Source organism: Poromitra crassiceps, assembly GCF_964638095.1.
Source record: "Poromitra crassiceps genome assembly, chromosome: 13".
NCBI classification, from domain to species: domain Eukaryota; kingdom Metazoa; phylum Chordata; class Actinopteri; order Beryciformes; family Melamphaidae; genus Poromitra; species Poromitra crassiceps.
Window position 1 is genome coordinate 32,367,563 of NC_139644.1, and position 24,870 is coordinate 32,392,432.

The window sequence follows — 24,870 nt, forward strand, 5'->3', positions numbered from 1 at the left end:
GCATTTTGTTTAATTGAAAGTATGTTTGAGTTCTATACAGAAAAGAACTTGAGAATTCAAGTACAATGAAAAACTGTACAGCTTTCATTGGAAAAAAACGATGAAATTTGCATTCAGTTTACATTTTTTACAGGTATCAGTGATAATTACATTATAATAAAAACAGCACCGAATAGACACACTAACCACGCATCAGAGAGGGAACACACTTTCTAATCAAAGGAGTAATGCATTCAGACCCACACACTTACACACACACACGTTTAAAAATGATCTTCCACACTCAATCATCTCATTCATTCCTTCTCCCTGTCCACAGTGATATAGGTCTATCTTGTAAACATTGTCATTTTCCATTTAACAATTCTATGAAGAATAGTATTAAAAAGTTATCAAATTGTTTAAAAAAAAGTTATATTTAACTGTGGTACTCGAGTGAATCCCAGTCCTTAATTCAGAACCCTTATGAGTGGTCAATTCAACGGTCACTCAAAGCCGTGTTCCGTCCTGATTTGTCCCAACATCTTGCCATTTCATTGGACAGCATGCGCTGGGTGTTCGAATCTCACTGCATCATAGCGTCTTCCTCTTAGCGTCTCCTCCCTGGCTTTGATTGACATCTGGACAGGAAGAGTAGAGATGTTTAAATATCAATGAAACTCGAGGACAAATCGTAAACAATACAGCTAGCACAGCGATTGGACGCCGACTAAGATGACTACACACGGAGACGGACGGGCATGCGACCACCACCAGATAAGCAGACGGGAACAGGACGAGACAGAGAAAGGACATTGCCCAAGACAAAGAACACCAGACAACTGGAAAGAGAGAAGGGCAGGAGAGGAGCGGTCTTCAGGGATGTGAGGGTCAGATTTTACCTGAGAAAGCGAGCTGCAAGTGAGGAGGCAGAGCAACCTGAGACCCTGACTGGAGACTCTTATACAGATCTGAGGAGACAGGACAGGGGAACAAGGAACAAGGAGGGGAAGGGAAGAGGATTGGATACAGGACAGGGGAGGAGGAAAAAATGGGAGTGGACCGAGAAAAGACAACAAGATGACAAGAGGTAAGGAACAAGTAATGACAGAGAGGGCATGGGAAAGAAATAAGAAGGTAAATGAATCAGGCCAAATGAGTAACAGGCAGAAAATAAACAAAGCCATGAACAGAAAAGCAGAATGGTGTCATGAATGCAGAAACAGAGGCAAGGAGAACATTTGAGGAATGAGGCAAAGATGATGGGATAATGTCAAACCATGGGGAGAAAAATCACAAGCTTACATCCAGACACAGTATGGTGATATAAAATGGTTCAACAACAAACAACACAAAACAAGGCCTACACAGGTACCTAAACATCCAAAAAGACAAGCAACATACTGATAGTCCACATATACAGAGCGCCCACCTAATGCTGAAAGTATATTGGACTCTCAATCACTAAGATATTCATTCACTTTCTATTCACTCAAGACAAATGTACAATCTTTTTTCACATCATACATTTATTTATTTTTTCAATGCCCTGCCCCAATTTAAATATGTGCGATGCATGATTTAAAACCCATCAATAACCCTACTCTGTATGCATCACTCACTCTGGGTCAGGGCGGAGAATGATGTAGTGCTACTGGCTGCGGAGCCGCTGGCTGCCGTACTGGAGCCTGAAGTACCCAGCGGGGGCAGGTTCAGCAGGGGGAACTGGAAGGGCAGGGACACGGGCACCAGCCCCCCCAGCATCCCAAACCCCAGGGGGAGGGATGGGGCAGAGCCAAGGAGACTGCCCGTACCTGCTGTGGAGACCTGAGGCACAACAGGGAACACAAGCATTGAAAACTTAAAGGAACACTCCGCCCATTTTTAACTCATTCACTCAAATCAACTCTCAATAACTGTCAAACTAGATGAATGATGAATAGTTTGACAGTTATTGAGAGTTGATTTGAGTTAATGAGTTATTAATTTGAGTTAGTGTGGACCAGTGATGTCACTGGTCCACACTTTAACACTCAATAACTGTCAAATTAAATGACAGACTTCAAAACCGTTTACAGTTTTCTGATATACTACTGATGTTCTAATGATACAAAGCTGGTTGAAAATGGGCGGAGTGTTCCTTTAAGTTAAGAAGTAATTTACAAATTCCAAAACGTACTTTGTGTGGAAAACACATTGATAATGTATGTGGCGAGAGGAGCACAGATTACAGGTTAGTGATCTTGGCAGCTTTCTAGTGTGACCACAGTGTATCACCTCCTACAGTACAAACCTGTGGCAACTGAGAGGTGACAGATGGCGATGAGACGGATGTGATTGGCTTAGCCCCCTGAGGTGTCCCACCCCCCGACCTCTGTCGCTGGCCTGGGTTGGCAGAGGCCGTTGCGGGGGAGGCACTGGATCCTGAATGCTTGCTGATGGATGAGGCGTTAATAAGGCTGGTGTTGGTGGTGCTGTTGCTGTTCAGGGGCTTCTGGCTGCCTGCAGAAGTGTAGCTGCCTTGCCCTGGCTTGGTTGTTCCTCCTTGGGCACCTGAGAACGGCGGGCGGAAACCTGCTGGGCTTTTGGAGTACTGGTGTATGGTGGGCGTCGCCTGAGACCTGGGGTGAGGGGAAGCGGAGGGTGAGCCGGAGGTGGGAGTGACGGGGTTGGGGGTGCGAGGAGTGAGTTTGATGATGGGCGGGGTGCTGCTGTGGGTGGACTTGGTGAGAGTGGCGTGCATGGGGGTGATGAAGTTAGACTGGACTCCGGAGAGTGAGTGAGAGAGGGAAGGCAAGGGGGAGGCTTTACTGTGGGGGGGCAGGGGCAGGCGGGGCTGGGGCAGCCGGGGCGTCTGCAGCGTTTTGGGGGTCATGTGAGAGGGTGAGGGGAGGATGTGCAGCCGTGACTGAGGGGACGCAATAATAAGAGCGTCACTGCTGTTGGCTTTATTATTATTATTATTGCTGCTGCCTTTGAGCAGGCCGGAGGGGGGAGTGGAGAGCCCTGTCTTTGACCCGGGGGGGACGAGGGGAGAGGCAGTGGGCGGTGGACGCTGTTTGGGGGTCGAGGGCGAGCCGGCCATGTTGGCTTTAGCCAGGCCCACCCCGGCAGTTCTCTGAGCGTTCAACGGCGAGTGTCTGTGCGCGTGCGCCTGCGCCATCAACGCGTTCACCTTCGCCGAGACGGACATAGGCCGAGAGGGGGTGGTGGAGGGGGACGAGGAGGTAGAGACGTAGTGAGGCGCGTTGGAGCTGGGAGTGCTGACGGAGCTTTTCTTGTGCTGCAGGAGGAGCGCGGAGGCGTGCAGGGGGGAGGGGGAGGGGTGGGCGGCTGGCTTGGGCCTGTCCGGGGACGGGGGGCTGTCCCCGTGGGCCAGGCCCTTGGCTGCGTTGCTGAGGATGGCCAGCGCCTGGGAGATGGAGTCGAGGGAGGAGGGGGCTGTCAGGTCCTCGTCCAGGGAGTCCAGACAAATGGGCTCAGAGGGCGCTCGCTTGGCAACCTGGGCAGCGGGGGAGGGGGTGGCACCTGCTGAGGGTGTGGACCGCTGAACCCAACCAGTCTCCTGGAATGACAGAATACACAAAGATAACAGTTCCAGGAACAAGTTAATAACTGAACTACTTTATTACATGCGGCTTTGCCGAACACTTAATTCTGAGGTCTGCTCTGCCTTACAAAGATGAACAGCAGCAACTATTTTTGTGTTTTTCAAAAGGTCAGACGTCATGACTCAAGTTTAGATTACAACAACAAACATTAGACTCATGGGTGCTAGTAAACAATACATATCATCCACTTCTACTCCAAGAATACATTTTGTTTCTGTTTGACTAAATGCTCTTATGCCGTTACTGCCCTTTAGTTTTATACGGCAGCGTTATTTCTGAATTAGGGGCATTCTTTCCACATAATAGACCGCTTGTTTCTCATCTAATGACATGACTCCACAGTCAAGAAGTCTCGTCGATTTTATTGATTACTAATCAAGTTAATCAAGTCTTCTTGGCACAAGGCGTTACTCCTCAGTGCTGCCAGGACTACTTTGTGGCAGAAGCTTGGAAGTTACTTTATGGCCCAATCCCACCGCAGCTAGTAGCGCGGTCCCGCTCCGCTCGACTCGACTTTTGGTCTCATCCCACCGGTATAAACCGGCCCAGCTCGGTTAGATTTGGGGCTGAGCTGGGCTACTTTTAGTACCTGCCTCGTCGGGGTTCTATTCTGCCAACCCGGGTCCATACCGTGACGTGAAAACATTGTAGGCGACTGATTGGTCAGGCAGAATCGTGTTTACTCTCTATATCCTACTGACTGTCAATGCAGCGCTGCATACCAGTTTACCTTCTTTTCTCTTCTATTATGCTTTTCTATCAGTCTTTTGTTTTGCTGCCTTCGCCTCTGGTGAAATAAAATCGGCGCGGTGGTTTCAATTGTCCAAAAGTCCGCTGCTCTGAAGCGCTTGTGTAGTTAGTGCTGCGTCGGCTCCGCTAGGCCGCAGGCGCCTGGTGAAGCCGCGGTTTTGCCTGGTGAGAGGCCGCGGGGGTAGAGGCTTCACTCTAGCGCAACCCCCGTCCCTCGCGCCCGTCCCTCGTGCAGCGCTTGTGAGTTTTGACTAACAACAAAGTGATATCCATTCTCCTGGTCGATTGTCACACTTGCCCATGTACACTGTAACAACCGCCCAACATGCTGTGATGCTATGAGCTAGCTGCTCAGGCCAGGATCAAGGACTGTGATCATGCCAGCACTGCTCTCTCTCTCTCTCTCACACACACACACACACACACACACACACACACACACACACACACACACACACACACACACACACACACACACACACACACACACACACACACACACACACACACACACACACTGTAGGTAATTTAGAGGCACCAGTATTTCATAAACAGTTTAAAAGTTCTGTGTATGGATTTAATTGTAACGTTATGTTATAGCCTATTTCAGAACATGGGTGGAGGGCAGATATGCGGTCGCTGTGACGACCAGGTGTGGGCGGGGGCAGATGAAGGGCGGTCGAAGCAGAACGTCCATCGGGTTGAAGCAAGTAGAGCCGAGTGGTGACGGGCTGTGCAGGGCTGTAAAATGTGGTGGAATTGAGCCATGACATGACTCCACAGTCAAGAAGTCTCGTCGATTTTATTGATTACTAATCAAGTTAATCAAGTCTTCTTGGCACAAGGCGTTACTCCTCAGTGCTGCCAGGACTACTTTGTGGCAGAAGCTTGGAAGTTACTTTAGTTTGTTGTGAAATAATTTGAATCAATATTATGTGTCAAATGATTGTCATTGATACGTAGACATAGACAGGATTATGTGCAGCAAGCCGGTCTTTATTGAAAGATCAGCCCCCTGACATGATCATGACCCGACTCGCTGGACATGTTCCCTTACTTATTAGCTGGCCTGGCAACCCCCAGTAAACCACACAGCAAGACATGGATATGCAGTGAATGTAAAAGTGAGTGTGAAATTCAATTGGCAACTAAATAGCATCTAACCTTTGGCTTGGCCTTGGGAGTAGGCACCATCTTTTTCTTTGCTCTGGAGCAGAAAGAGAACATCATCAACATGAGACAAGCGGCAAAACAAGCCAGTCATGAAGAAATGAGTGAATAAATAGCATGACTCACGTGTTGCCTGTGAGGTGACCATGAACCATGATGCTCTCTTTGAACAGCATCCTGGAGACAAAACAACATGTCAGACTGAGAATACCTTCAATAGTACAATACATGTCAAGGAATTTGTGTTGGTAGAGCACTGATGCAGAGATGTAAAGGCAACTTCCAGCGGTTCACAGTACAAACTGTTAGGACAGCAGGGAATTACTACAGACAGTATACTACAGACATAACATTACACAATGTACATTCAAGGTGCAACAGCCATATGCATTAAGGCCGTTAAGACAATGGAGGCGACGTGAATAAACGCAAATTATTCACCCAATTAAACTCACACCAAACGCGACGCGATTTTGCGGTTAAATAGGTTTTTTAAACAAACCATCGCTGCATGGAAAAAAAGGTCATCAGCAATGATGACATGCTTTTGAGGAGAGAGAAGAGGAGAGAGCATGTGTGGCACAGGAGCTGAAGTTGTAGCAACCACTTTCAGACTTACTTCAGGACGTCTGACTCTGTGGGACATTTTGAGTCCCAGAGACAGGGTTCATACAGACATTACAAAACAAAATTCAATGACTTTCAAGCACTTTTTCATTTTCAAGGACTTCACGCAAATCAAATAATTGATTTTCAAATATAAATTTGGCACCAAAAGGGGCATCAAATGTGCATTATATTACATTTTGTCTTTAACAAGTTAATGCTACTATCAATCTTGTGAATGGGATGGGAAAATATTTGTCTAAAGATTGCTTTGACTTTGAACAGATGCTCATACCCCAGTAAGCACCTTTTGTCTTTTGTCACCGTGTGTAGGGACCATTAGCCTTAATATGCTCTACTACTAAATATGGTAATGACTGGCTGCATTCTAAATGGCTAAAACTATTGCAAAGCTTTATAACTAAAAAGAATACCATGCAAATACAGCTGGTAGTCACTGATGCTAAAACATAAAATACACTCAGGGAGCAAACACACACACACACACACACACACACACACACACACACACACACACACCTGGCCTGCATCCAACCCTTGGGCCAGAGTGGTTTGACTTCCGTCTCCATGAAGCCCTTGAGGTAGTCCTCTAGAGACAGCGAGTTCTGAGCCTCCAACTCATAGCAGCCCAGCTTCACTCTCACCAGGTTACACAGCAACGTCCTGGAAAGTGCGCACACACACACACACACACACACACACACACAAAGTACACACTAAGTACACAGTCCCAAGAGAAGACAAACTGCTGAGCTTGGTTTGAAAAGCAGGTCGCAGCAAAGTCACTGCTGGCGAATAAAACTCACCTGAGTTTGTCATCCCAGACAAACTTCTTTCGAGGCCCCATCACCCGCTTCCCCGGTTTCTCTTCATCTTCCTCTTCCGAGCCGTTCTTCTCTCCCTCCTCAGACTGCTGCCTGAGAACACAGGGAAATAATCATGGTATCATATATCAGAGCTCATGACGTGACAAAGGCCACCAGGCCGAAACGTTGTCCTTTTATTAAATTCATTGCATCGGAGCCAGAGTGTGCGGTTTCTATTCTTCCTATCATATATCAGAGCCCCTTTGGTGATATGTAAGCTCAGGATAAGTCACAGCAGAGTTGAGAGTCCTTACTTTGCCACCTTAGCGATACAGTCCATGTTGAATCTCGCAATCTGCTCCGGCATCACACTGCACACCGCCAGCTTCAGCTTCAACAGAGGCGTACGGAGACGGTCATCCTGGGACACGGGGATAATAGGCAGGCAAGCATAGACTTATAAACAACTTGGAAAGGAAGCAGGCACACTAGCTTGACTTGGCGTTTGCATAAAGCTTCTGGCATACTCTTCGCGCCCAGCCAAGCGCATAGGGCGCGCGGCGATTTTGACGTCATCACACGGGGCGTGTCGGGGGGCGAGGCCTTAGCGCAGCACGGTACGTCCATGGAGATTTTTCTATCAGCGCGTCGGGTTTTGCTGCCTGTGCCTGTGAGATCTCCGTGGTAGGCTATCAGCGGATATCTGCTGTGATTGACTCCTCACCGTCCTCATCGTCGTAAAGTCGCCTTCAAAGCATGATGTTCGATTATTATAACGAACTAGTTATGTGGCTTAGCCTTCCCAAATGTTGAGGGTCGTTTTTTAGAATTTAATAGATAGAATTGGGAACGTTACATTCAATTTCATTCAGACTGCCTGGCACTGATCACCGCCATTTTCCCCTGGAGCTCCTAGTGAGCTGCGCACTCACTATGTTCTGTTTTGGCCCGCGCAGAGTGCGCGGGCCCTCCGTGGAGCCCCGCCTCGAGCGCGTGCGCGAAGAGTATGCCAGAAGCTTAAGCCCCTTCTAAACATGCCGTGAAATCCGGATTATAACCAGCTGCTAGCCGGTCGGCCTGCATGTTTAGAAACAATTAGCCGCCTTATGCGCACTCCCGGGAGTGCGGATCATGACCATCTGAGACCCTAGGATCCGCATTATTGGAAAAACGGCTGTTGTTTAACACCAGCAGCTCATGTTCCGGATCATGTATGTCTGAGTGGGTGGGTGGTTAAATGGCACTTTACAAACCATTAATGTCCCAGTGATCATTATTTTCATGAATGGATGTAGCGTTAGTTACGTGGCTGGGTTATTTGGAAGAGAGCCAAATTAGGTGAGTAAACGTCGTAAAGTAAAAGTTGAATTGTTTCTTTCTCCCTCATCTGCCAGTTTAAAAATGCAACAAGGAGATGATAGCCTACTACTTTTAGCCTATTGCATAGGCTAAAGTACCCGCTAACGTTCACGTAGCCGATTGCTATTAATTAATTAATCGTTCGGGCAATCGCTTATATCAACTAATTAAACGAGCAAACTGACTGTTTCCTCAAGTGCTGCAAACAGCTTGAATGGTTTATTTTCCTCCCAACCTGTCTGTCTGGTAAGGCTATGTGAAAATGCAAGAGTTGCATCAGCCTATATCGAGACATATAGCCTAACTTTTGAGGGGAGAAATAAATTGAAAACTAGTCAGATATGACTTGAATGTCACTTGTAAAATCATCCACAGTGTAATGTTAGTGCGACGGTGCGACCACTATTTTGACTGGCGGCTTTTGGGCGATGTAACAAAGGCAAGCGCTCACTTTTTCCAGGGAGCACCATTGCATTGTGTCTCTAATTCACACACACACACACACACACACACACCTACCTGTATGTTGAGGCTAAGCTTCTTAAGGCGTTTGAGCAGAGCCTCCTTATTGCAGGGCACAAAGGCCTCCAGGTGAGAGTAGACCGCTGCGCGCACCCCTGCTGGCTGCTCCTGAACCTGCAACTCAATACTGCAACACGCACACACACACGGAGGGAGGATCACATCGCGATTTGTGACTTTAGAATAGTCTACGAAAAGGAAAACCGCAAAATGGTACTCACTCCAGTAGGATGTTGTTCATGTCCAAAGTGAAGAACTTTTTCCTGCCCTCTTCATCAAATTGACGGGATGCCTGTCAAGTGGATAATCATTAGACAGACCTGTATAATTTAATAATTCTGTAATAATTTCAAAGTTGTAAAATAGTGTCTGCACCTACTGTACATTTAAAAATATATATAGATGGAAGCCAAGGGACAAATTTACCAATATGATTTCTAACTTTTGCAACAGAATTATCACCTGCCACCTCACTCCACCTGGTCACATCTTGTCAACTGTGTTTCTTTCTTTACACCTCTCTCTCTCTCTCACTCCACCTGGTCACATCTTGTCAACTGTGTTTCTTTCTTTATCTCTCTCTCTCTCTCTCTCTTGTTCTGTGCTCTCTCTCTTCTCACCCTGTCAGGGGAAAGAGTTGGCACTTTCCCCTCATCCAGCTCCCCCTCGAAAGAGGCTCCTGTTACCACGGCAACGGCTAATTTTCATTCCTTGTCATCACCACCCTGACACATCCTGTTTAATTTCTGAAGGAAATGTCAGAATCTTGACAAACAGCTATCGAAGGAAGGGGGGGGGGTTAATGAAATGTAACATATACTGTCAAGAATGACTTTCTGTCAGACAGCAATTGCATCGTGTGAATCCCGAGTGTTCAAGTCAGATTTAATTTACATTCTAAAAATGTGATCCAGGAGAACAGTGAAGGCCGTACCGCTCGTAGGTCTTCGATGCGCTTGGTAAGCGGGGCAGGCAGTCCGCTGGGCAGGGGAGGAGGGGGCAACACGCTGCCCTGTGACACCCTGCCGCCGCCTGGCTTGTGCCCCATCCCCATGGAGCCGTTCTCTGCCTGCGCAGGGCTGGAGGGCTGAGGAGAGTCCAGCATCCCAAAGTCCAGGTCGCCCATCATGTCCTGCAGCATGTCGTTGTTATTGGCGGACCCCAGCATTGACATCACGTCGGGGTCGGTGGACAAGTCGGCCATGCTGAAGTCGTTGCCGCCGGCCGCCTTGCCGTGGGCGTTCAGGTGGGCGTTTAGGAGAGCGCTGTTGGCGTTGGGCACTTTGGCGTTGGGTCGTGGCAAACCGGCGTTGGGTCGTGGCAAACCGGAGTTGGGTCGTGGCAAACCGGAGTTGGGTCGTGGCAAACCGGCGGCGGGGTTCTTCTTGCGCATGATCTCCTTCTCTCTGGTGAAGCGGCGCAGCATGTTGGCCAGATGGATAGAATCCTTCATCAGCTTCTTCCTCTTCTTCTTCTCGGGCCGGTGAACATTCAGTGCCGAAACTCTGTCGGAACAACAGATGAAGAGAGACAGTTAAAGAGATGGAAAGTTGGGATTTTTAATCCGATTGGCATTATGAAGGTCTAGTGAAGCAACAAGGCCGACATGAAACACTGGGAAAAAATGTAAACCCACCCTTGCTTTGGCAGTCTATTCTTCCTGGGTTTCTTGTCTACCATAATGCCGCCATCTTGCTTTTTACGACGTTTCTTTATCACCAGCTCTTCAACATCTTTCATCTTCTACACAGAGGCATACAAAATGGGATTTAGTAGTTACATATAACAATGGCTGTTTTCAGTATGGCAACGTCAGGTGCTTTTCTCCTACCTTGAAGTGGTTGTCCTGCGTGCCGAGCCCCTCCCCCTCTGAGTCAGAGGCTGCTCTGAACTGCAGCGTGCCTGTGTTGATGTAGAAGCCTCCGTGCTTTGTGGTGAGCGAGGCCGGTACCAGTTCATCATACTGAGGGCAGCAGGAGAGTTACTGTTATTTCTGTTGCACTGTGGCACGCTGCTTAGATAAAGCACTGCAGCAAAAACAAGACTGGCTTTGTTGTCAAATACCCCTTTGACACCAAGGGTCCAACCAGGGTTATTCCCAGGGCGATTTGGGGTATGAAAGGGTTAACCTGGGTTGCCCGACACAGGTTGGCGACCCACCTCGAGAGGTGGGTCGCACCAGGGTCAGACAAGAGTTGATTTCAGTGTGAATGGCACCACCCCGGCTGCTATTTGTTATGCTAAATAGCCTATGCTAATCGGTATGCATGTCTGCCGGGTTGTGACCCGGGTCATATCTGATTTGTCATGAGCAGGGTTGAACCCGTGTTGACTGACTTGGTGTGAATTGGCAAAAGAAGGGTTGAACACGGGTCAAGTAACCCTGGTCTGAATTAAAGTGGTAAAAGTGAAAAGTAGGTCAACAACAGTGATAAAGGAACTGCACTGCGGACAGACGTCCTTGATCCCCACCCACTAGCATTCCTTCCCAAAAGTAGCATGAGAACATCAGAAAGAAAACCCAAACAGTTTGGAATATGCCAGGGACAGAGACAGAGGCAGAGGCAGGGACAGAGATTGCAAGGGAGCAGGAAAAACACAGACATTTCAAATTCATTATAAAGCCAGCACTAATCACTTGCTGATATCATGACATTGCATGACAGATGAAGTGATGTACAGATTGCGTGTGCAAGGGCAAAAAGGGAACTTACAGCCTCTGAATTATCTATGAAGGGGTCAGTCTCGTCATAGCCGTAGCCAATGTCAATGAGATCCTGCATCCTGTCCTTTTTCTTTTTCTTTGGAACACCGCCCTGCAATCAAGAGGAGAGATGACAGGATCAAAGACCTTTTGGAAATATATCAGACATTGGAGATCTCTCCCACAAACACTCATCCAGCTGCACATTCTTTTTTCTGAATATACACCATTACTCTACACACTTCCTTGTATACCGTAAACTTACATATTTGCTCTCAAATTTCTTGGCCAGTGCTTCCACCTCCTGTCTCTCCCTCTCATCATCAGCGAAAGGGTCGTTGGGGTCCAGCGGAGGTGTCAGCCCTTTAGGGACAGCTGGAACTGTGGGCTTTACCTGGGGTAAAGGTTACAGGTTTGACAAAATAATGAAAAATAGATCAATCTAATAGCCGTCATCCTCATCAGCCTCTGCTAACCCCCCCCCCCCCCACACACACACACACACATGCAACTTTCACCATACGTTCTGACCTGCAATTAGAGCTGTGAAGAAGCCTGATCCATAACTTGTACAGAATAGAACCCCCCCCCCCACACACACTTTTTTTTTGTCTTAAACTTATTTGTCCAGAGTTGGTCCACGACAGGATCATAGAAGTAATTCACTAGTCGGCCAACGAAATATAATAACAGATACAACTGTGACCCCTCTGAAGTCTCACACACAATGCACTGGCCACTCGTGACGTGATGCAGGTTAGGCCCCTCCTGCTCACAATCACATCATGGTTGTTGGTTAGTGTCTCTAGTCTACCACACACACACACACAGAGTCCTAACCTGAGTAACGTTCTGAGTTGACTGGACCAGCTCGCTGTAGTTGAACTCGGCAGAGCCTCGTTCACTCGGCTCGGTCAGAGAGAGGTCTAGGCGGACAGTCGGTCTGGTCTCCCCGGTCTCCCCGTCACCGAACAGACCTCCGCAACCTCCTGACCCGACCGCCGCCGCTGCACTTCCACCTCCATCTTTCCCCGAGGTGATGTCGGCGGCCTCATCTTCGCGACGCCGCTTCTTGGACTCCGAGGTCGGCGAGGTGTTGAAGGACGAGATGGTGACGAACGGCACTTTCCTCGGCTCTGCCATTGGATGCACGCGCTCTCCGGACAGGGACACACGGCGGAGGGGGGGGGGGGGGGGGCGCGAGACTTCACTGAAAGCTAAAATTGGAGATGGTCGACAACTACAGCTAGCTCCTTGCTTGGCTAGTTAGCTTCCCCAGAATGGGTGCTGCAGGCAACAATGACTTGTATCGCCCCTCAGCCCGTATTAATCCATACAGTAGTCTCCTTGGCACCTCGCCGGTCACCTACGAGGGACTTGAACCGTGGGAAATCGCAGTTTTGGATGTTTCCATGAAATTGTTAGTTAGCTACCGCAAGGAGGCATCCGTAGTAGCCATCTTGATCATTATTATCATTATTGAGTGACTGGGCGTGCGTATGAAAAGAAAGCGGAAGCAGAGGAGAAAGGGAACAGTCTTTGTCCAATGGCAGAGCTGAAGCGAGCCTCCCGGGACACGCCCACTTGACAGACTAGCGCGAATGTGCAGGAGACGATTGTTCTGCAGGCGGGATGTTTTGACTGGGCCTCGCTGACTGGCAAGCAGCAGATAGACCATGCAGAGGAAAACAGTACAACCTACTGCAGTCCCAATCGTTCTTTTAATACATCCATGCTCCCAACATGCAAACGATGCCATGGCAATAAACATCAGGCATTAATAAAACAATATGTTTTAATATCAGTCGTAACAGCAAATATTACATGTACACAGTGCACACAAGAATAACATAAAAATGCAATCTCTGAAATATACCCAGGAAACACTGGCACTTAATGGTGAACTGAAGTTTTGCATGTGAGATATTTTGATCCACTCCTTTCAGTCCCCCTGTCTCTAGACTCAGCCCTCAGTCTGGTGGCGCAGCTCACCAAACGTCTGGGAGCTGAGACTACCCTGTCTCAAAACAGTCCAGTAATGACATCACAGAGGGATGTTGTTGTCCTTGGCCCACTTCTTCACAACCCTGATGATGTATCCGTATTCCCACTGAGGCCGCTCCGTGTCCTTTAACAAAGGCAGCACTTTCTTTAACATCTCCCTAAAAACACAAATGTGTCACATTTTCAGTGAAACAACAGGCAAAGTAAATAAAGGCCTGTAAGTTGTGGGTGGAGCAATGCGGCCTACCTTGATTCCTTCCCAGCTACAATGAGCTGAAACACTCCCACACAGGCGCCTCTTTTGCCCTCCCAGTACTCAGGGATTGGGTCCAGTCTCTCCAGGGTATTAAAGGCTTTGGCTGCATAGTAAAACTGCCCCATCTGAGTACAGAGGGAGACATGTGACATGACTCACACAGTCACACTCATAACGCTGTCTTCTTCAGTATGAACTACTGTACCAGGAAACCATGTAGCCTATCTATTACAGTGCTATTACTGCTACACCAGTAATACCACAGAAATGTTATTGTGTGCCAAACTCTGGCTTCAATGATGATTGAAGATGATATTTACAATGATTTCTTTTATGGCGGTTTGGGACCAGTGGCTTCTTCCTTGCTGGGCGGCCTTTCAGGTTATGACTCAGTTATGACTAGGTTAGGACTGGTTTTGCTGTGGATAGATACTTTTGTACCCGTTTCCTCCAGCATCTTCACAAGGTCCTTTGCAGTTGTTTTTTGGGGGATTGATTTGCACTTTTCATGCCATAGTACATTCATCTCTACATTCACCCTAACTCTTAAAAAGTTTAAACGCCAACCCCCACCCTACCCTTCTGCAGTGTACACCTCCAAGGTTAAATTGTAGCATTCAACAACTACAGATACAGAATCAGTGTGGAGCTCAGCACCTTGTAGCAGTCATTGGCTATGAGCTGCAGGAGGCTGAAGGACTCAGCTGACGTCTCCATCCTCACGTAGAGCTCCCAGGCTAGCCGAGCCTTCTTGTTCATGATACCTAAAAGGGGACACACACTTTTCAATACACGTATATAACGCAGTGCTGCGGTTTCAGAGATATCAAGCCACAGGGGGGCGTCTGGGTGGTGTAGAGGTAAAAGCACTCGCCTACCTACCCCTGCGTAGACCCGGGTTTAATTCCCAGCAGCTGTACTTCCGGCTTGGTCAAACATTCCTACAGACACAATTGGCCGTGTCTGCAGGTGGGAAGCCGGTGTGGGTATGAGTCCTGGTCGCTGCACCAGCTCTGGTTGGTCAGGGTGCCTGATCGGGGGGAGGCGAACTGGGGGGAATAGCGTGATCCTCCCTCGCGCTGAAACACCTCGCAGTCAGGTGAGAAGAAGCAGCTGGTGACTGCACATATCGGAGGAAGGGGAATTGGCGTACAATTGGGGGAGAAAAAATAAATAAAGGAATATCAAGCTATTAACATACAGCAGCGTGCCAGCCAACTGAGGTACACGTAGTCGCTCCTGAGCTTCTCACTCTGAATCAGCAGGAAGGCCTGGAGGGACAGCAGAGCAACACAACATCCATATAGATCCATGTGTAGTATAGTACTGTATAACAAACCTCCTTATAGGGATTTCATAGGGATGTTAGGGATAATACCTCCTCTGCCTCCTTGTAGTTGCCAAGAGCAGCGTTGGCTTGAGCATAGTTGAAGTTGAAGGTGTCATCATTGAAGAAGTAGCTCTGAATGAAAGTAAGGAAAGTTGGAGCTTCTACCCATGCATAATCAACTAGACACGGCCTTCACTTTAAGCGTCACAGACTTTTACCTTGATGGAGTCGAGGTAGACGAGCACCTTCTTGAACCGCCGCAGCAGAAAGAAAGACGAGGCCAGGCTCTGTCTTCCATGAACAGTGTCTATAGGTCACAGCAGCAGAAACACACCGGCTGCTTGTGTTGAGGGCTGAGGATCATTCAAAATGATACCTGTACCAATAGAGTACTTTATTCAAGACCTTCTTTTTTAGCTATACTTTTGAATGTTTTGGTGACATCTCAGCACGCTGAACTACCAATACTGTCACATACACCGCGCTTGACTTCACCACCACATACTGTATGGGTTGTAGCTGCTGCGGTACTGCAATCACACGTCGCATAAATCGAAGAAGGCTTGCAGTGATTGGCTGTGAGCAAAACCACAGCAACAGTAATTTTCTTCTAGATCTGTGTACAAAAAGGATCGTATGCAGGTATCATTTGACTGGAGGAGTTTCAATACTATCGTATACTTGGTCCAGTGATTTGTGTAGATGTAGCCCAATAAGACAGAGGGTGGGGTGCACTCACTGCATTCAGTGGCTGAAGCACCAACCAGCTCGAAAAGCTGCTGAGCTGTTTTCAAATGACGCCTCTGCAATGAAAAAGAGCAAAAATCCAAACTGATGATAATTTAATTTAGTTGCATACAGAAATTACTTTAAAAAAATCCTAAAAAGATCATTAATTATGATACAATGTGAATGCTCACCTTGCATGAGATGATAGATCACTAGGTTGAGCCGAGCCTCAGGTATAACATCCACCAGAGCAGGAAGCACCTGTAAAGCTCTCTCCCCACCACGAAACACTGCCTGAAGACAAGTGAATATAGGGCAGAGCTGCCTCAAGGATTGCATTGAGTACATGCGTGTGTATATGTTTCTCTATTTGGTCAATTCAGCCTGTTGTGAAGACATATGCGTTAGCCTGGGTGTACCCAGCCTTCAACGTGACGTCACAGACTATGCCTGTAACATAAGTTTCTTCATGACTGATAGTACATAGAGACCACGTGGAGGCTGGGTTTACCCAGGCTATATATGTGTATCTATCATTTTTACAATGCTTCAAATAGGAAGCTACAAGGCTATTAATTTAAGATTGTTACATAGGTCTAAACTCCACTGGTAGTCAGGATTCAAACTAAAATCTAACAAAACACATTTCCTGGGGGGAAAGGGTCCAACAACAAACTCCGGTCTAAATCAACTATGTGTAGACCAGCTGTGTGTTGCTGGTCAGCTGTTCAGTATGTGTGTAGTGTAGACCAGCTGTGTGTTTCTGATCAGCTGTTCAGTGGCAGAATTATTCAATGCAGACTGACCAGACCCTACAAGCCGATGCATTATTAATGCCTCTTACCAGGTTGTGTTGGATTAGCTCCTTTGCAAATTCTGATGAGGTGGAGGAGATGTCTATCAGTTTCTTCAGCACATCCTGAGAGGAGGGCAGGGAGAAAAACAAGAGGGAGACATCAAGGACTGTGACAGCATAAAAGCGTTTTAACATGCATACACTGTGCACACGTGTGCAAAATGTTGACTACTGAGATCAAAAATGTGATTCCAACAGCAATATAATTTCACCCAATCCCTAATCAAAACAATAATAATAGGGCAAAGATGATTTTGATGAAATTAAGATTTTTTTTTATTAAGATTTTTATAAGTAGTAGTATACTGTAAGAGTTGTTGTGCTACAACCTGCATTGGAGTCAATCTAAACTGCTAATACATTGTTTCCAGTTCCGCTCCAGCATGAACTTTGAAGTGAGGTCAAGTTTTGGTGTACACATTTGTGGAAACTGACCTCAGCTGCTTTTCCATTGAAGAGCCTGAAGAGATTGCAGGCCATGAGGTTGAGGGCAATGGCAGAATCTGGGATGCTCTGCAAATAGACAGCCAACACCTGCTGGGACACATCGTAGTAGTCCATTTTGTAGAAGCAAAGAGCCACATACACATTCAGGGCCAGGTAGTTTCTACAGAAGACAAAGCATAGACCAATACATTAGATCAGGTATTTAGCATCGCAGGAAAAGATCTGTTATTCAATAGACTTGTCCATGTAGACTCCACCTTCTACTCACCTGTTGTGGGCCAGGATGTGCTGGTAGATTTCAATGGCCTGCTGGTGATGGAAGCGCATGCAGTGTATAGAGGCCAGGCTCAGCTGGTCCTCAGTCACATCCTCCAGACTCTGGTGGAAAGTCATCAGCTTCTCCTCATCACTGAACTGCAGGCGGCAGAAAGGCGAGGAAGAACACACACATGGACACAGGGAAGAAGATATTCTCTCTGGGCAGATTACTTTGGGTTATTTGAAGGGAAATATGTGGCCTGTAAAGGCTGACCTTGTGCGCAAGGTGGAAAAGCAGACGATTCTGCAGCTTGCTTTTAGGGGCTGAGTGGGAGAAAAACATGAGAAAAACATGAGACCGAGAGGAGCTCCTCAGAATGGATTTGGCTATCGTCTGTGTGAGTGGATCACTTGTGGGTATGGGGGATCAGAGTGGTTGTCCCCTACCCTTAAATGCAGCATCCTCAGCCTCCTTGTAAAGTCCCAAGAAGAACAAAGTGCAGGCGAGGTAGACCCAAACCTCTGAAGAGCATTCTGGTTTCATTGTCATGGCTTTGTACTCCTACAGAAAAAAAAGAAAGAAAATGCACTAGTGCATGTGTATATAAAAGTTTATCGTGTGTATAATAAGCTTTTGGACTTTATGCCAAACCTCCATAGCCCTCTTGTAGTCTCCAAGGTGGAAAGCACAGTACCCCAGCCACAGGTCTGCATCCACTCCTCTCTCACCTACACTGTGCTCAAACTGTTCACCCAGTCAGACACAGATACATTGGGAATAGCATAACAAGATAAGGAGCTCCAGTTGGTGTATTATGTATGCCATGACTGCCACGAACGTCAGCATACCTCCAGCAGTGTTATGGCTCCCAGATAGTCCCTGTTGTCAACATAATCCTCGAGGAGAGGCTTCTCCTTGATTTTAGGGGTATCCCCGCCGATGGCTGGCTTTACCCTTGACAGATTCTGTATCAGGGTATATGCAGGAATCCTGAAGTTAAATTCAACACCGTTTTAAGGCCTTTGCCCCTTTCAATATATTTTAAGACAACATTGCCACTTTCATCACATCAGTGATACGGGTGTAAATGACAAGTTTCATCACAAACAATACCATAATATTTAGGACGATACGATATTTGCTGATATCAGTCTGCCACGATACGATTTTGATTCAATTCAGGGGTCTGCGATCCGCGAGCCGATATATGCCCATTTAACACAATCAGCAAAATAGCTACATTTAATACCGCTTGAATGGCGATTAAGACTTTTAAATACTTGGACCTTAATTTTGCCTCAATTTATCAACTTTTAAGATCCCTGTGTATACAGACCACTTAAAAAAATTAAATCCCATCTTGTCTGCCTAAATTGAGCAATAACCGGGGAGTCAAACTCATTGATGAATATGAGGTTACTCTGCTAGTCTGCTTCAGTAAAGTAGGTTAACTTAGTTTGTCAAGCTTTCCCTTTTCTTCAGCACAGTTCATGTTAACATTACCGTTAATCCTATAAATAAATTAGGTTGGCTCAAATGCAAAATAACCATGTTATTAACTGGCTAACTAACATTAGTTAACTCAGCTTGGATAGCAGCAGAAACTCAAATAACCTTACCATAATAATCACCCATGAAGCTTACCATTGTATAGTTGTATAATAAGTTGACTCACGAAGACTAACATTGCATAAAGTGACAGATGCGTCTTCGAGATGAGTTTGCCGTTGACAGCGGAGCTCTGGTTGCCAAGCAACGGTGCCTCCTAATGGTTTCCCTTGCCCCAGTAACCAGACTGCGGTTCCGCTAAACCGGTCCTTATCCATTACATCTGGACCAAAGCTTTGTGACCCAACCGTAAATAGAACAGGCGTCCAAAGCCTTTTTTTTTTTTTTTTAGGAATGACTGGTTACAAATACAACTAGTTGTGAGCGTCACTTTGTTTCCCCTTGATTTTTTTGCCAAGTACATTTAATAATGTAATAATGTTAAATTGCTCTATATACCGGTAAACTAAATTGCTCTTATAGTAATGTAGATAAGAGTTAGCTATACATGATGGATTCTCCCACACCCACTGTATGCAGGTTTTCTTTGGCAAGCTACGGATAGCCTGTGTACCACAAGCTACCAGCATGTGAGCTGGTAGTTCACATGCCACCTGTTGGACACCCTTGAAATAGAAGATCAAGCCACACCAAGTCACAAGTAAAGTCTGTAAAAAACTGCTGTTTATTATTACAGGTCAATGTTTTAAGACCAATCAGCAGGAGCTCCACCCCATTCAGAGGCCTGGGCAGTGGGGGCAGTGGACCAATCCTCAGTGGCAGGCTGGGTACTCCAGTCCTCTGCAAGACAAAGGAATCAAAATAAATATCTCAACATTCAGTAACGATCAGATGTTCATGTTGATCAATCAGATGTTTAGAAGTCTGGATGGTTAATGACTCCACATCAGGCTACAACTCACCTGAGAACCCTTCAGTTGGTGCAGCTGGCTTGGCAGCAGGGGCGGCAGCAGCAGCAGCTGAAAAGAACGCGCAGAGGAGATCAAGTTAGGTTTTTGGTTAAGCCATTTAACAGGCTAATCAACTGTGCTGAATGAAGGTGGTAAGAGGTAATCTACGTTTTTCTAAGGGTTGAATAAGTGACAGGTGCTTGATCGACCAAGACGAGCGCTCTTACCTGTAGGGAACTGCTGGATGGGCACAGATGGCACAGCCACACCCTCAGACCAATCAGCCACCTCCGGCTGGGTAAACTCAGCTGCAGGGGCGGTCCACTCGCCCTGGAACTCCTCCTTGCCAACAGCCTTCTCAGCCGCAGCCTGTTCCTCCTTCTCAATCTGCGATGAGAATAGATGCATTTAGCAAGCGTGAAAATGGTGTGCGCAACAAAAACATCAACCTGCAATATAATGGACAGAAAACGCATTCGGGGAGCTGCAGGGTATTTAAACAGCAATGTTTTACCTCCTCAGGATCCCTGTAGAAGTAGAGATCTGGCATGACCTCCCAAGGGTGCTCCCTGGAGATGGTGCCCCTCATTCTGAGGACCTCCCTGGCCAGCATCCACCACATCAGACCCACAGAGTGGTGACCCTAGAACACACATCAAGTCACAGCTCAGGGGATGGTACGTCATGTAGGATACTTAGTGAACTACTGTGACTGGCATCAGTCCAGTCCTCACAAAATCTACAAACAAAAGGCATCAAGATCTACAAGAGGAAAGCTTTTTGTGGCAAGACCAATTCCCACTTTCCCCTGAGTAGAACAGAGAGATAGAAAAAGGCCCAGCGTTTCTTTAGCACACATCCTACACCCAGCACTGCACAGACAGGATAGTGCCGGGCTCTAACGGTGTGCAGATTTAAAGGCCTAAACATGGTCGTCCGTCCGCCTCGAATTGGAGCCGTCTCGTCGTCTGGCGGCGCCAGCGAGCCCCACATGCTCGGACGCCACTACGCCCCCCCTCCCCCCCCCCCGCGGAAGCTCCGTGTGAAAATGGCGGAGATTGTGTGCCAGGCAGTCTGAATGAAATTGAATGTAACGTTCCCAATTCTATGTATTAAATTCTAAAAAACGACCCTCAACATTTGGGAAGGCTAAGTCACACAACTAGTTGTTATAATCTAACATCATGCTTTGAAAGGCGACTTTACGACGAAGAGCCAGGGCAACGGCCAATCACAACTCTCCTGCAGCTGTCGTCACGCACGTATCGTCGCCGTGAAGTCACATTTTCGAGCAGCCCCCGTCAGCCGACGGCGGCCCCTTCCCGTAGGACGGCGCTCCACCCGCCGTCACACGGGGAGGGCGGGGCGAGGCTCTGACGGACGACCATGTTTAGGCCTTAAGGGTTCACTAAAACATTATCCAGATAATACACAGCTAATGGTTTAATGTTGCCAAATGGCTAGTTAATGTTCATATTTTACCAGCCACTTAATAGATTATTGTTTTTTGGGCTGGTGAGTGAAGAAAATATACAGCCACTTATATTACCGTAAATTCCGGACTATAAGCCGCGGCTTTTTCCCCGTTTTTTGGCCCCTGCGGCTTATATAACGGTGCGGCTTATCTATGGATTTTTTCAGCAAAAAAATAAATAAAAAACAGAATTCTCTCTTCTTTAGCACTCTTTCTAACTATAAATCCACTTCTGTTTTAATTTCCTCTCTTGCCCTCTTTTCACCACACCGCGGACACTGTATGACACTGTGTGCACTGTAAAAAAAAAAAACACGTGGTGTTGTGTTATGTTGTTTTGTTGAAATGTTAATAAATGGGAGCTTCCTCAAACAGCCATCTCTTTCCCGACAATCCCCTCTGTGCACGAACCCTTACATATGGTAATTAAACATTAAAACACAAAAAAAAAAAAAAAAAAAAAACATTAAAACACCCGCGGCTTATAGTCCGGTGCGGCTTATATATGTAACAAACAGGCAATTTTGCTGCTGCGGCTTATACTCCGGTGCGCCTTATAGTCCGGAATTTACGGTACTAGGATTGTCTGGTGGCTGCTGCAAATGTTGTGGCCTGATTGCAGTTTGTTATCAAGTTAGTCTCACCTTGTTGTTGCAGGGGATAGAAATGTCCACGTAACTGAGTGGGGAGTCTGTGTTGCACAGGGCGATGGTGGGGATGTTGACGTAGGAAGCCTCAGTCAGTGCCTGGTGGTCGGCACGGGGGTCCGTCACAATCAGAAGGCGGGGCTCCCTGAAAGCCGCCTGGATCTGATTGGTGAATGTACCAGGGGTGAAGCGCCCGTGGAAGGTGGTGGCACCGGTGCAAGAGGCAAACTTAAGCACGGCTCTCTAGGACGACAGGAGAGAAAAAAAAATACACACTTGAGGACTCAATTTTGTTCTGTCAGCCATTTTGCAATTCTTTTTCATTTAAATTGAAAAATGAGCAAGACAATCTGACGGCACGAGTGCCTGTGGCTCAGGTCACTATCAAACCCCAGTCATGGGACAGCACAGCAGTCCTCATGGTGTTAGCGAAAACCCGGCACGCTCACTCTAGCACACTTCCGACACCTGAACACCAACACTAGTGCCCGGTTTTAATAGTGCGCACATGAAATAATGTCATTCAAAACTGATGTAAGTTGATAAAAACTTCCGACCACTCAAAGAGCCTTATTTGACTATAGTCTAACTAGACACCAAGATATATTGTAGACATCACTTCTAATCATCTTATTTTACCTGTCCAGTGTTCCTGGAAGAGATGACACACACATCTGCTGGGTTCTCAATGGCAACGATGGCCCTGGCAGCAAGCAGCAGTTTCTCCCAGGTCTTCCTCAGGTTGACGATGTACACACCTGGTGAATGAAAAGGCTTGTTGTAACAAAAAAAAAAAATTTTTTTACACTGCATAGCCTATTTATTTTGATTTTTTTATTTAACAGTACAGTGGAGACACACAGGGGACTGATTTTTTTATTAATACACTGCACACAAAAGGTTGACTTTCTTGCTTCACCTGACTTTTTAATAGCATGTATTATAGCACAATGCAGTTAATCCAACATTCACTCACCATCACTTTTTCTCTTGTAGACGTACTGCTCCATCTGGAAGTCCATGTTGGTACCTCCCAGGTGGGTTCCTGCCGCCAGGAACTTCAGCACATCCTCCTCCTTCATTTGAAGGACATCCAGACCTCCGGACATCGTGACCACTTTCCCTGTGTTACGAGTTGCGGGAGAGCTGGGGGAGGGCCAAAATATACGATTATCTATATATCCTGTTTCTGGCATGTGGGGTTTAGCATGACATCAGTAGCAGGTCTCCTCCATGTGAGAGTCTGGGCTTGCATAGAGAAAGCATTATCTGAGACTGCACAGCAAAACATCGATTCACAAACCAGCCTTGTTTTCCGAGTATGTGATTGATTCTTTATATTGATAACACTGAAAAGATAGTTATCTTTTTTATCTTTATCTATACATCTATAGATCCCCCCTCCCCAGTCTTTGGATAGTCAACTACCGAGCAGAACCCCTGGAACTAATTAGGAATCGATATTTTACTCATGGACACTTCAGAGAAAAATATTTAACATGGGGGCTTGAACCCAGATTACCCGGTTGAAAGGGGACCTTCCTAACCACATGGCCACCAAAAATATATATACGAACACAACATTTTCATAAATAGGGCCTGATCCAATAGCCGTTGCTCTCTCCCGGTGCAGGAAGATAATTTGGCAAGATAGACTACAGTTGCTGTAACTTGGAATTAGGCGCGACAAGAACAGCATAACGTTACAGCCTGTGTGCGCGTGTCAGTGGCTACGTTGTAGCCAACTATGCTAACGTGCATGCATAGCCATCTTGTAGCCGCTACAAGTTAGCTATGCACGTTAGCATATTTTTCTAGTGGTAAATATGAGTATATCCACACGATAGTCGGGGTATATACACTGGTCTGGTGATAACATGTTGGCTTATGTGTCGTTATTCGTCTTCTCCCAACTGAATATGCTGGTTCAAAACAAAATATTACACTTTAAAACTCACCACGAAACAACGCCGTATGGAAGTCTGTCCACACGGTGAAAAAGAGAGCCTTGGGAGGAAGTGACGTTTTATATATACCCAAACTTCCAAGCGCGTGATTGGCTGTTTATTAGGAAACGGCTGAGTGTAGCGCTGCCATTGTATCACTAGGTGGCGTTTGGGTCCTATGATCCTGCATACTGTAGTAGTGACTGTGTGGTGTGCTGCATGGTAGGTCGGATGGTATCCCATATTAAGACAATGGAGATGGAAAGACCATATTAAGACAATGCTGAGACGGTGACTGCCGGGTGAAAGACTGCTGTGTTGCAACTTTATTTGCTAAAGATAATGGGTTCCAGGCAAAGGTATCACAATATGTACACAGTGATAGATAGTACACCATGTTGTGAAATATTTCAAAAGAAATTCATTTTAGATTTTAAAGAGGTTTTTATTTACTGTACCACAGTGGAGCCATTGGGGACCACTAATAATAAGTCCGGTGAGGTGTTCAGAGACTCAACAGAGAAAGAACGCAGAGCGAGAGAGAGAGAGAGATAACAGGGGGATATGCAGGTTTAGGTTGGCTGCTTGGTGTTGATTCAATAGTTAGGGGGTTATGTTTGGATAAAATGTCAAGGACATTGGTGGCAATGGATCTTACAAATAAGGCTATAGAAGAAGTGGGGTGATGTGGCACATGAGGTAATAACATGCTACGGAGTTGTGTTTTCTGGGAAAACACAAGAGCACACAAGGTCATACTAGTATTAGTAACAGTAAGAGATGTCAACAGATGATTCAAACAGTCTTCTGTGTGCCTTGGCTTGATCTTCAAAAGTAACGACAGTCATATCCTTCATGATTCAAGGTACGTTCATTAAATGTGTACTCTAAAGTCAAATTATTATTACTATTTTAAGTGCGTTATCACCAACAGG

General features: G+C 46.6%; 3 protein-coding genes across 4 annotated transcripts; all 3 read right to left on the bottom strand.

Annotated features, from left to right (window-relative positions):
* On the bottom strand, positions 1 to 12,977 carry ubn2b (ubinuclein 2b). 2 transcript variants are annotated; one of them, XM_083650163.1, is made up of 17 exons: positions 12,369 to 12,977; positions 11,794 to 11,922; positions 11,539 to 11,640; positions 10,656 to 10,787; positions 10,461 to 10,567; positions 9,759 to 10,329; positions 9,046 to 9,116; positions 8,822 to 8,951; positions 7,258 to 7,364; positions 6,944 to 7,054; positions 6,657 to 6,800; positions 5,637 to 5,687; positions 5,505 to 5,547; positions 2,273 to 3,544; positions 1,602 to 1,806; positions 882 to 950; positions 1 to 620 (listed from the first exon to the last, which is right to left on the bottom strand). In XM_083650163.1, the coding sequence occupies exons 1-17, from the start codon at positions 12,669 to 12,671 to the stop codon at positions 574 to 576; spliced, it is 3,594 nt and encodes a 1,197-aa protein (XP_083506289.1). In that variant the 5' UTR covers positions 12,672 to 12,977; the 3' UTR covers positions 1 to 573. The 2 variants fall into 2 exon arrangements, with proteins under 2 accessions (XP_083506289.1, XP_083506290.1); XM_083650164.1 differs by lacking the exon at positions 882 to 950.
* A 595-nt stretch (positions 12,978 to 13,572) lies between these two features.
* Positions 13,573 to 19,096, bottom strand: LOC310788491 (intraflagellar transport protein 56-like; the record flags this gene model as incomplete). The annotated part of the gene is made up of 16 exons (XM_083650036.1): positions 13,573 to 13,690; positions 13,780 to 13,913; positions 14,446 to 14,552; positions 14,990 to 15,059; positions 15,167 to 15,250; positions 15,337 to 15,425; positions 15,858 to 15,949; positions 15,987 to 16,141; positions 16,692 to 16,766; positions 17,139 to 17,310; positions 17,419 to 17,564; positions 17,683 to 17,732; positions 17,856 to 17,970; positions 18,061 to 18,153; positions 18,258 to 18,374; positions 19,085 to 19,096. 16 exons carry the CDS (start codon positions 19,094 to 19,096, stop codon positions 13,573 to 13,575), a joined length of 1,629 nt encoding a protein of 542 aa, XP_083506162.1.
* A 523-nt stretch (positions 19,097 to 19,619) lies between these two features.
* Positions 19,620 to 23,988, bottom strand: LOC310787357 (small ribosomal subunit protein uS2). Its single transcript, XM_083648754.1, has 8 exons — positions 23,948 to 23,988; positions 22,966 to 23,135; positions 22,629 to 22,747; positions 21,987 to 22,232; positions 20,383 to 20,511; positions 20,096 to 20,255; positions 19,881 to 19,937; positions 19,620 to 19,758 (listed from the first exon to the last, which is right to left on the bottom strand). Exons 2-8 carry the CDS (start codon positions 23,096 to 23,098, stop codon positions 19,664 to 19,666), a joined length of 939 nt encoding a protein of 312 aa, XP_083504880.1. The 5' UTR covers positions 23,099 to 23,135; positions 23,948 to 23,988; the 3' UTR covers positions 19,620 to 19,663.
* Positions 23,989 to 24,870: the final 882 nt, after the last annotated feature.

Excerpts from the sequence above, each read along its gene's own strand:
- ubn2b (XM_083650163.1), bottom strand. The coding sequence starts at position 12,671 with ATGGCAGAGCCGAGGAAAGTGCCGTTCGTCACCATCTCGTCCTTCAAC. Across the intron at positions 7,365-8,821 it reads AGCTTAGCCTCAACATACAG|GATGACCGTCTCCGTACGCC; the intron begins GTAGGTGTGTGT and ends CCCGTGTCCCAG. Across the intron at positions 6,801-6,943 it reads GTCTGGGATGACAAACTCAG|GACGTTGCTGTGTAACCTGG; the intron begins GTGAGTTTTATT and ends CGCACTTTCCAG.
- LOC310787357 (XM_083648754.1), bottom strand. The coding sequence starts at position 23,098 with ATGTCCGGAGGTCTGGATGTCCTTCAAATGAAGGAGGAGGATGTGCTG. Across the intron at positions 22,233-22,628 it reads CTTCCAGGAACACTGGACAG|AGAGCCGTGCTTAAGTTTGC; the intron begins GTAAAATAAGAT and ends CTGTCGTCCTAG. Across the intron at positions 19,759-19,880 it reads ACCAACTGAAGGGTTCTCAG|AGGACTGGAGTACCCAGCCT; the intron begins GTGAGTTGTAGC and ends TTTGTCTTGCAG.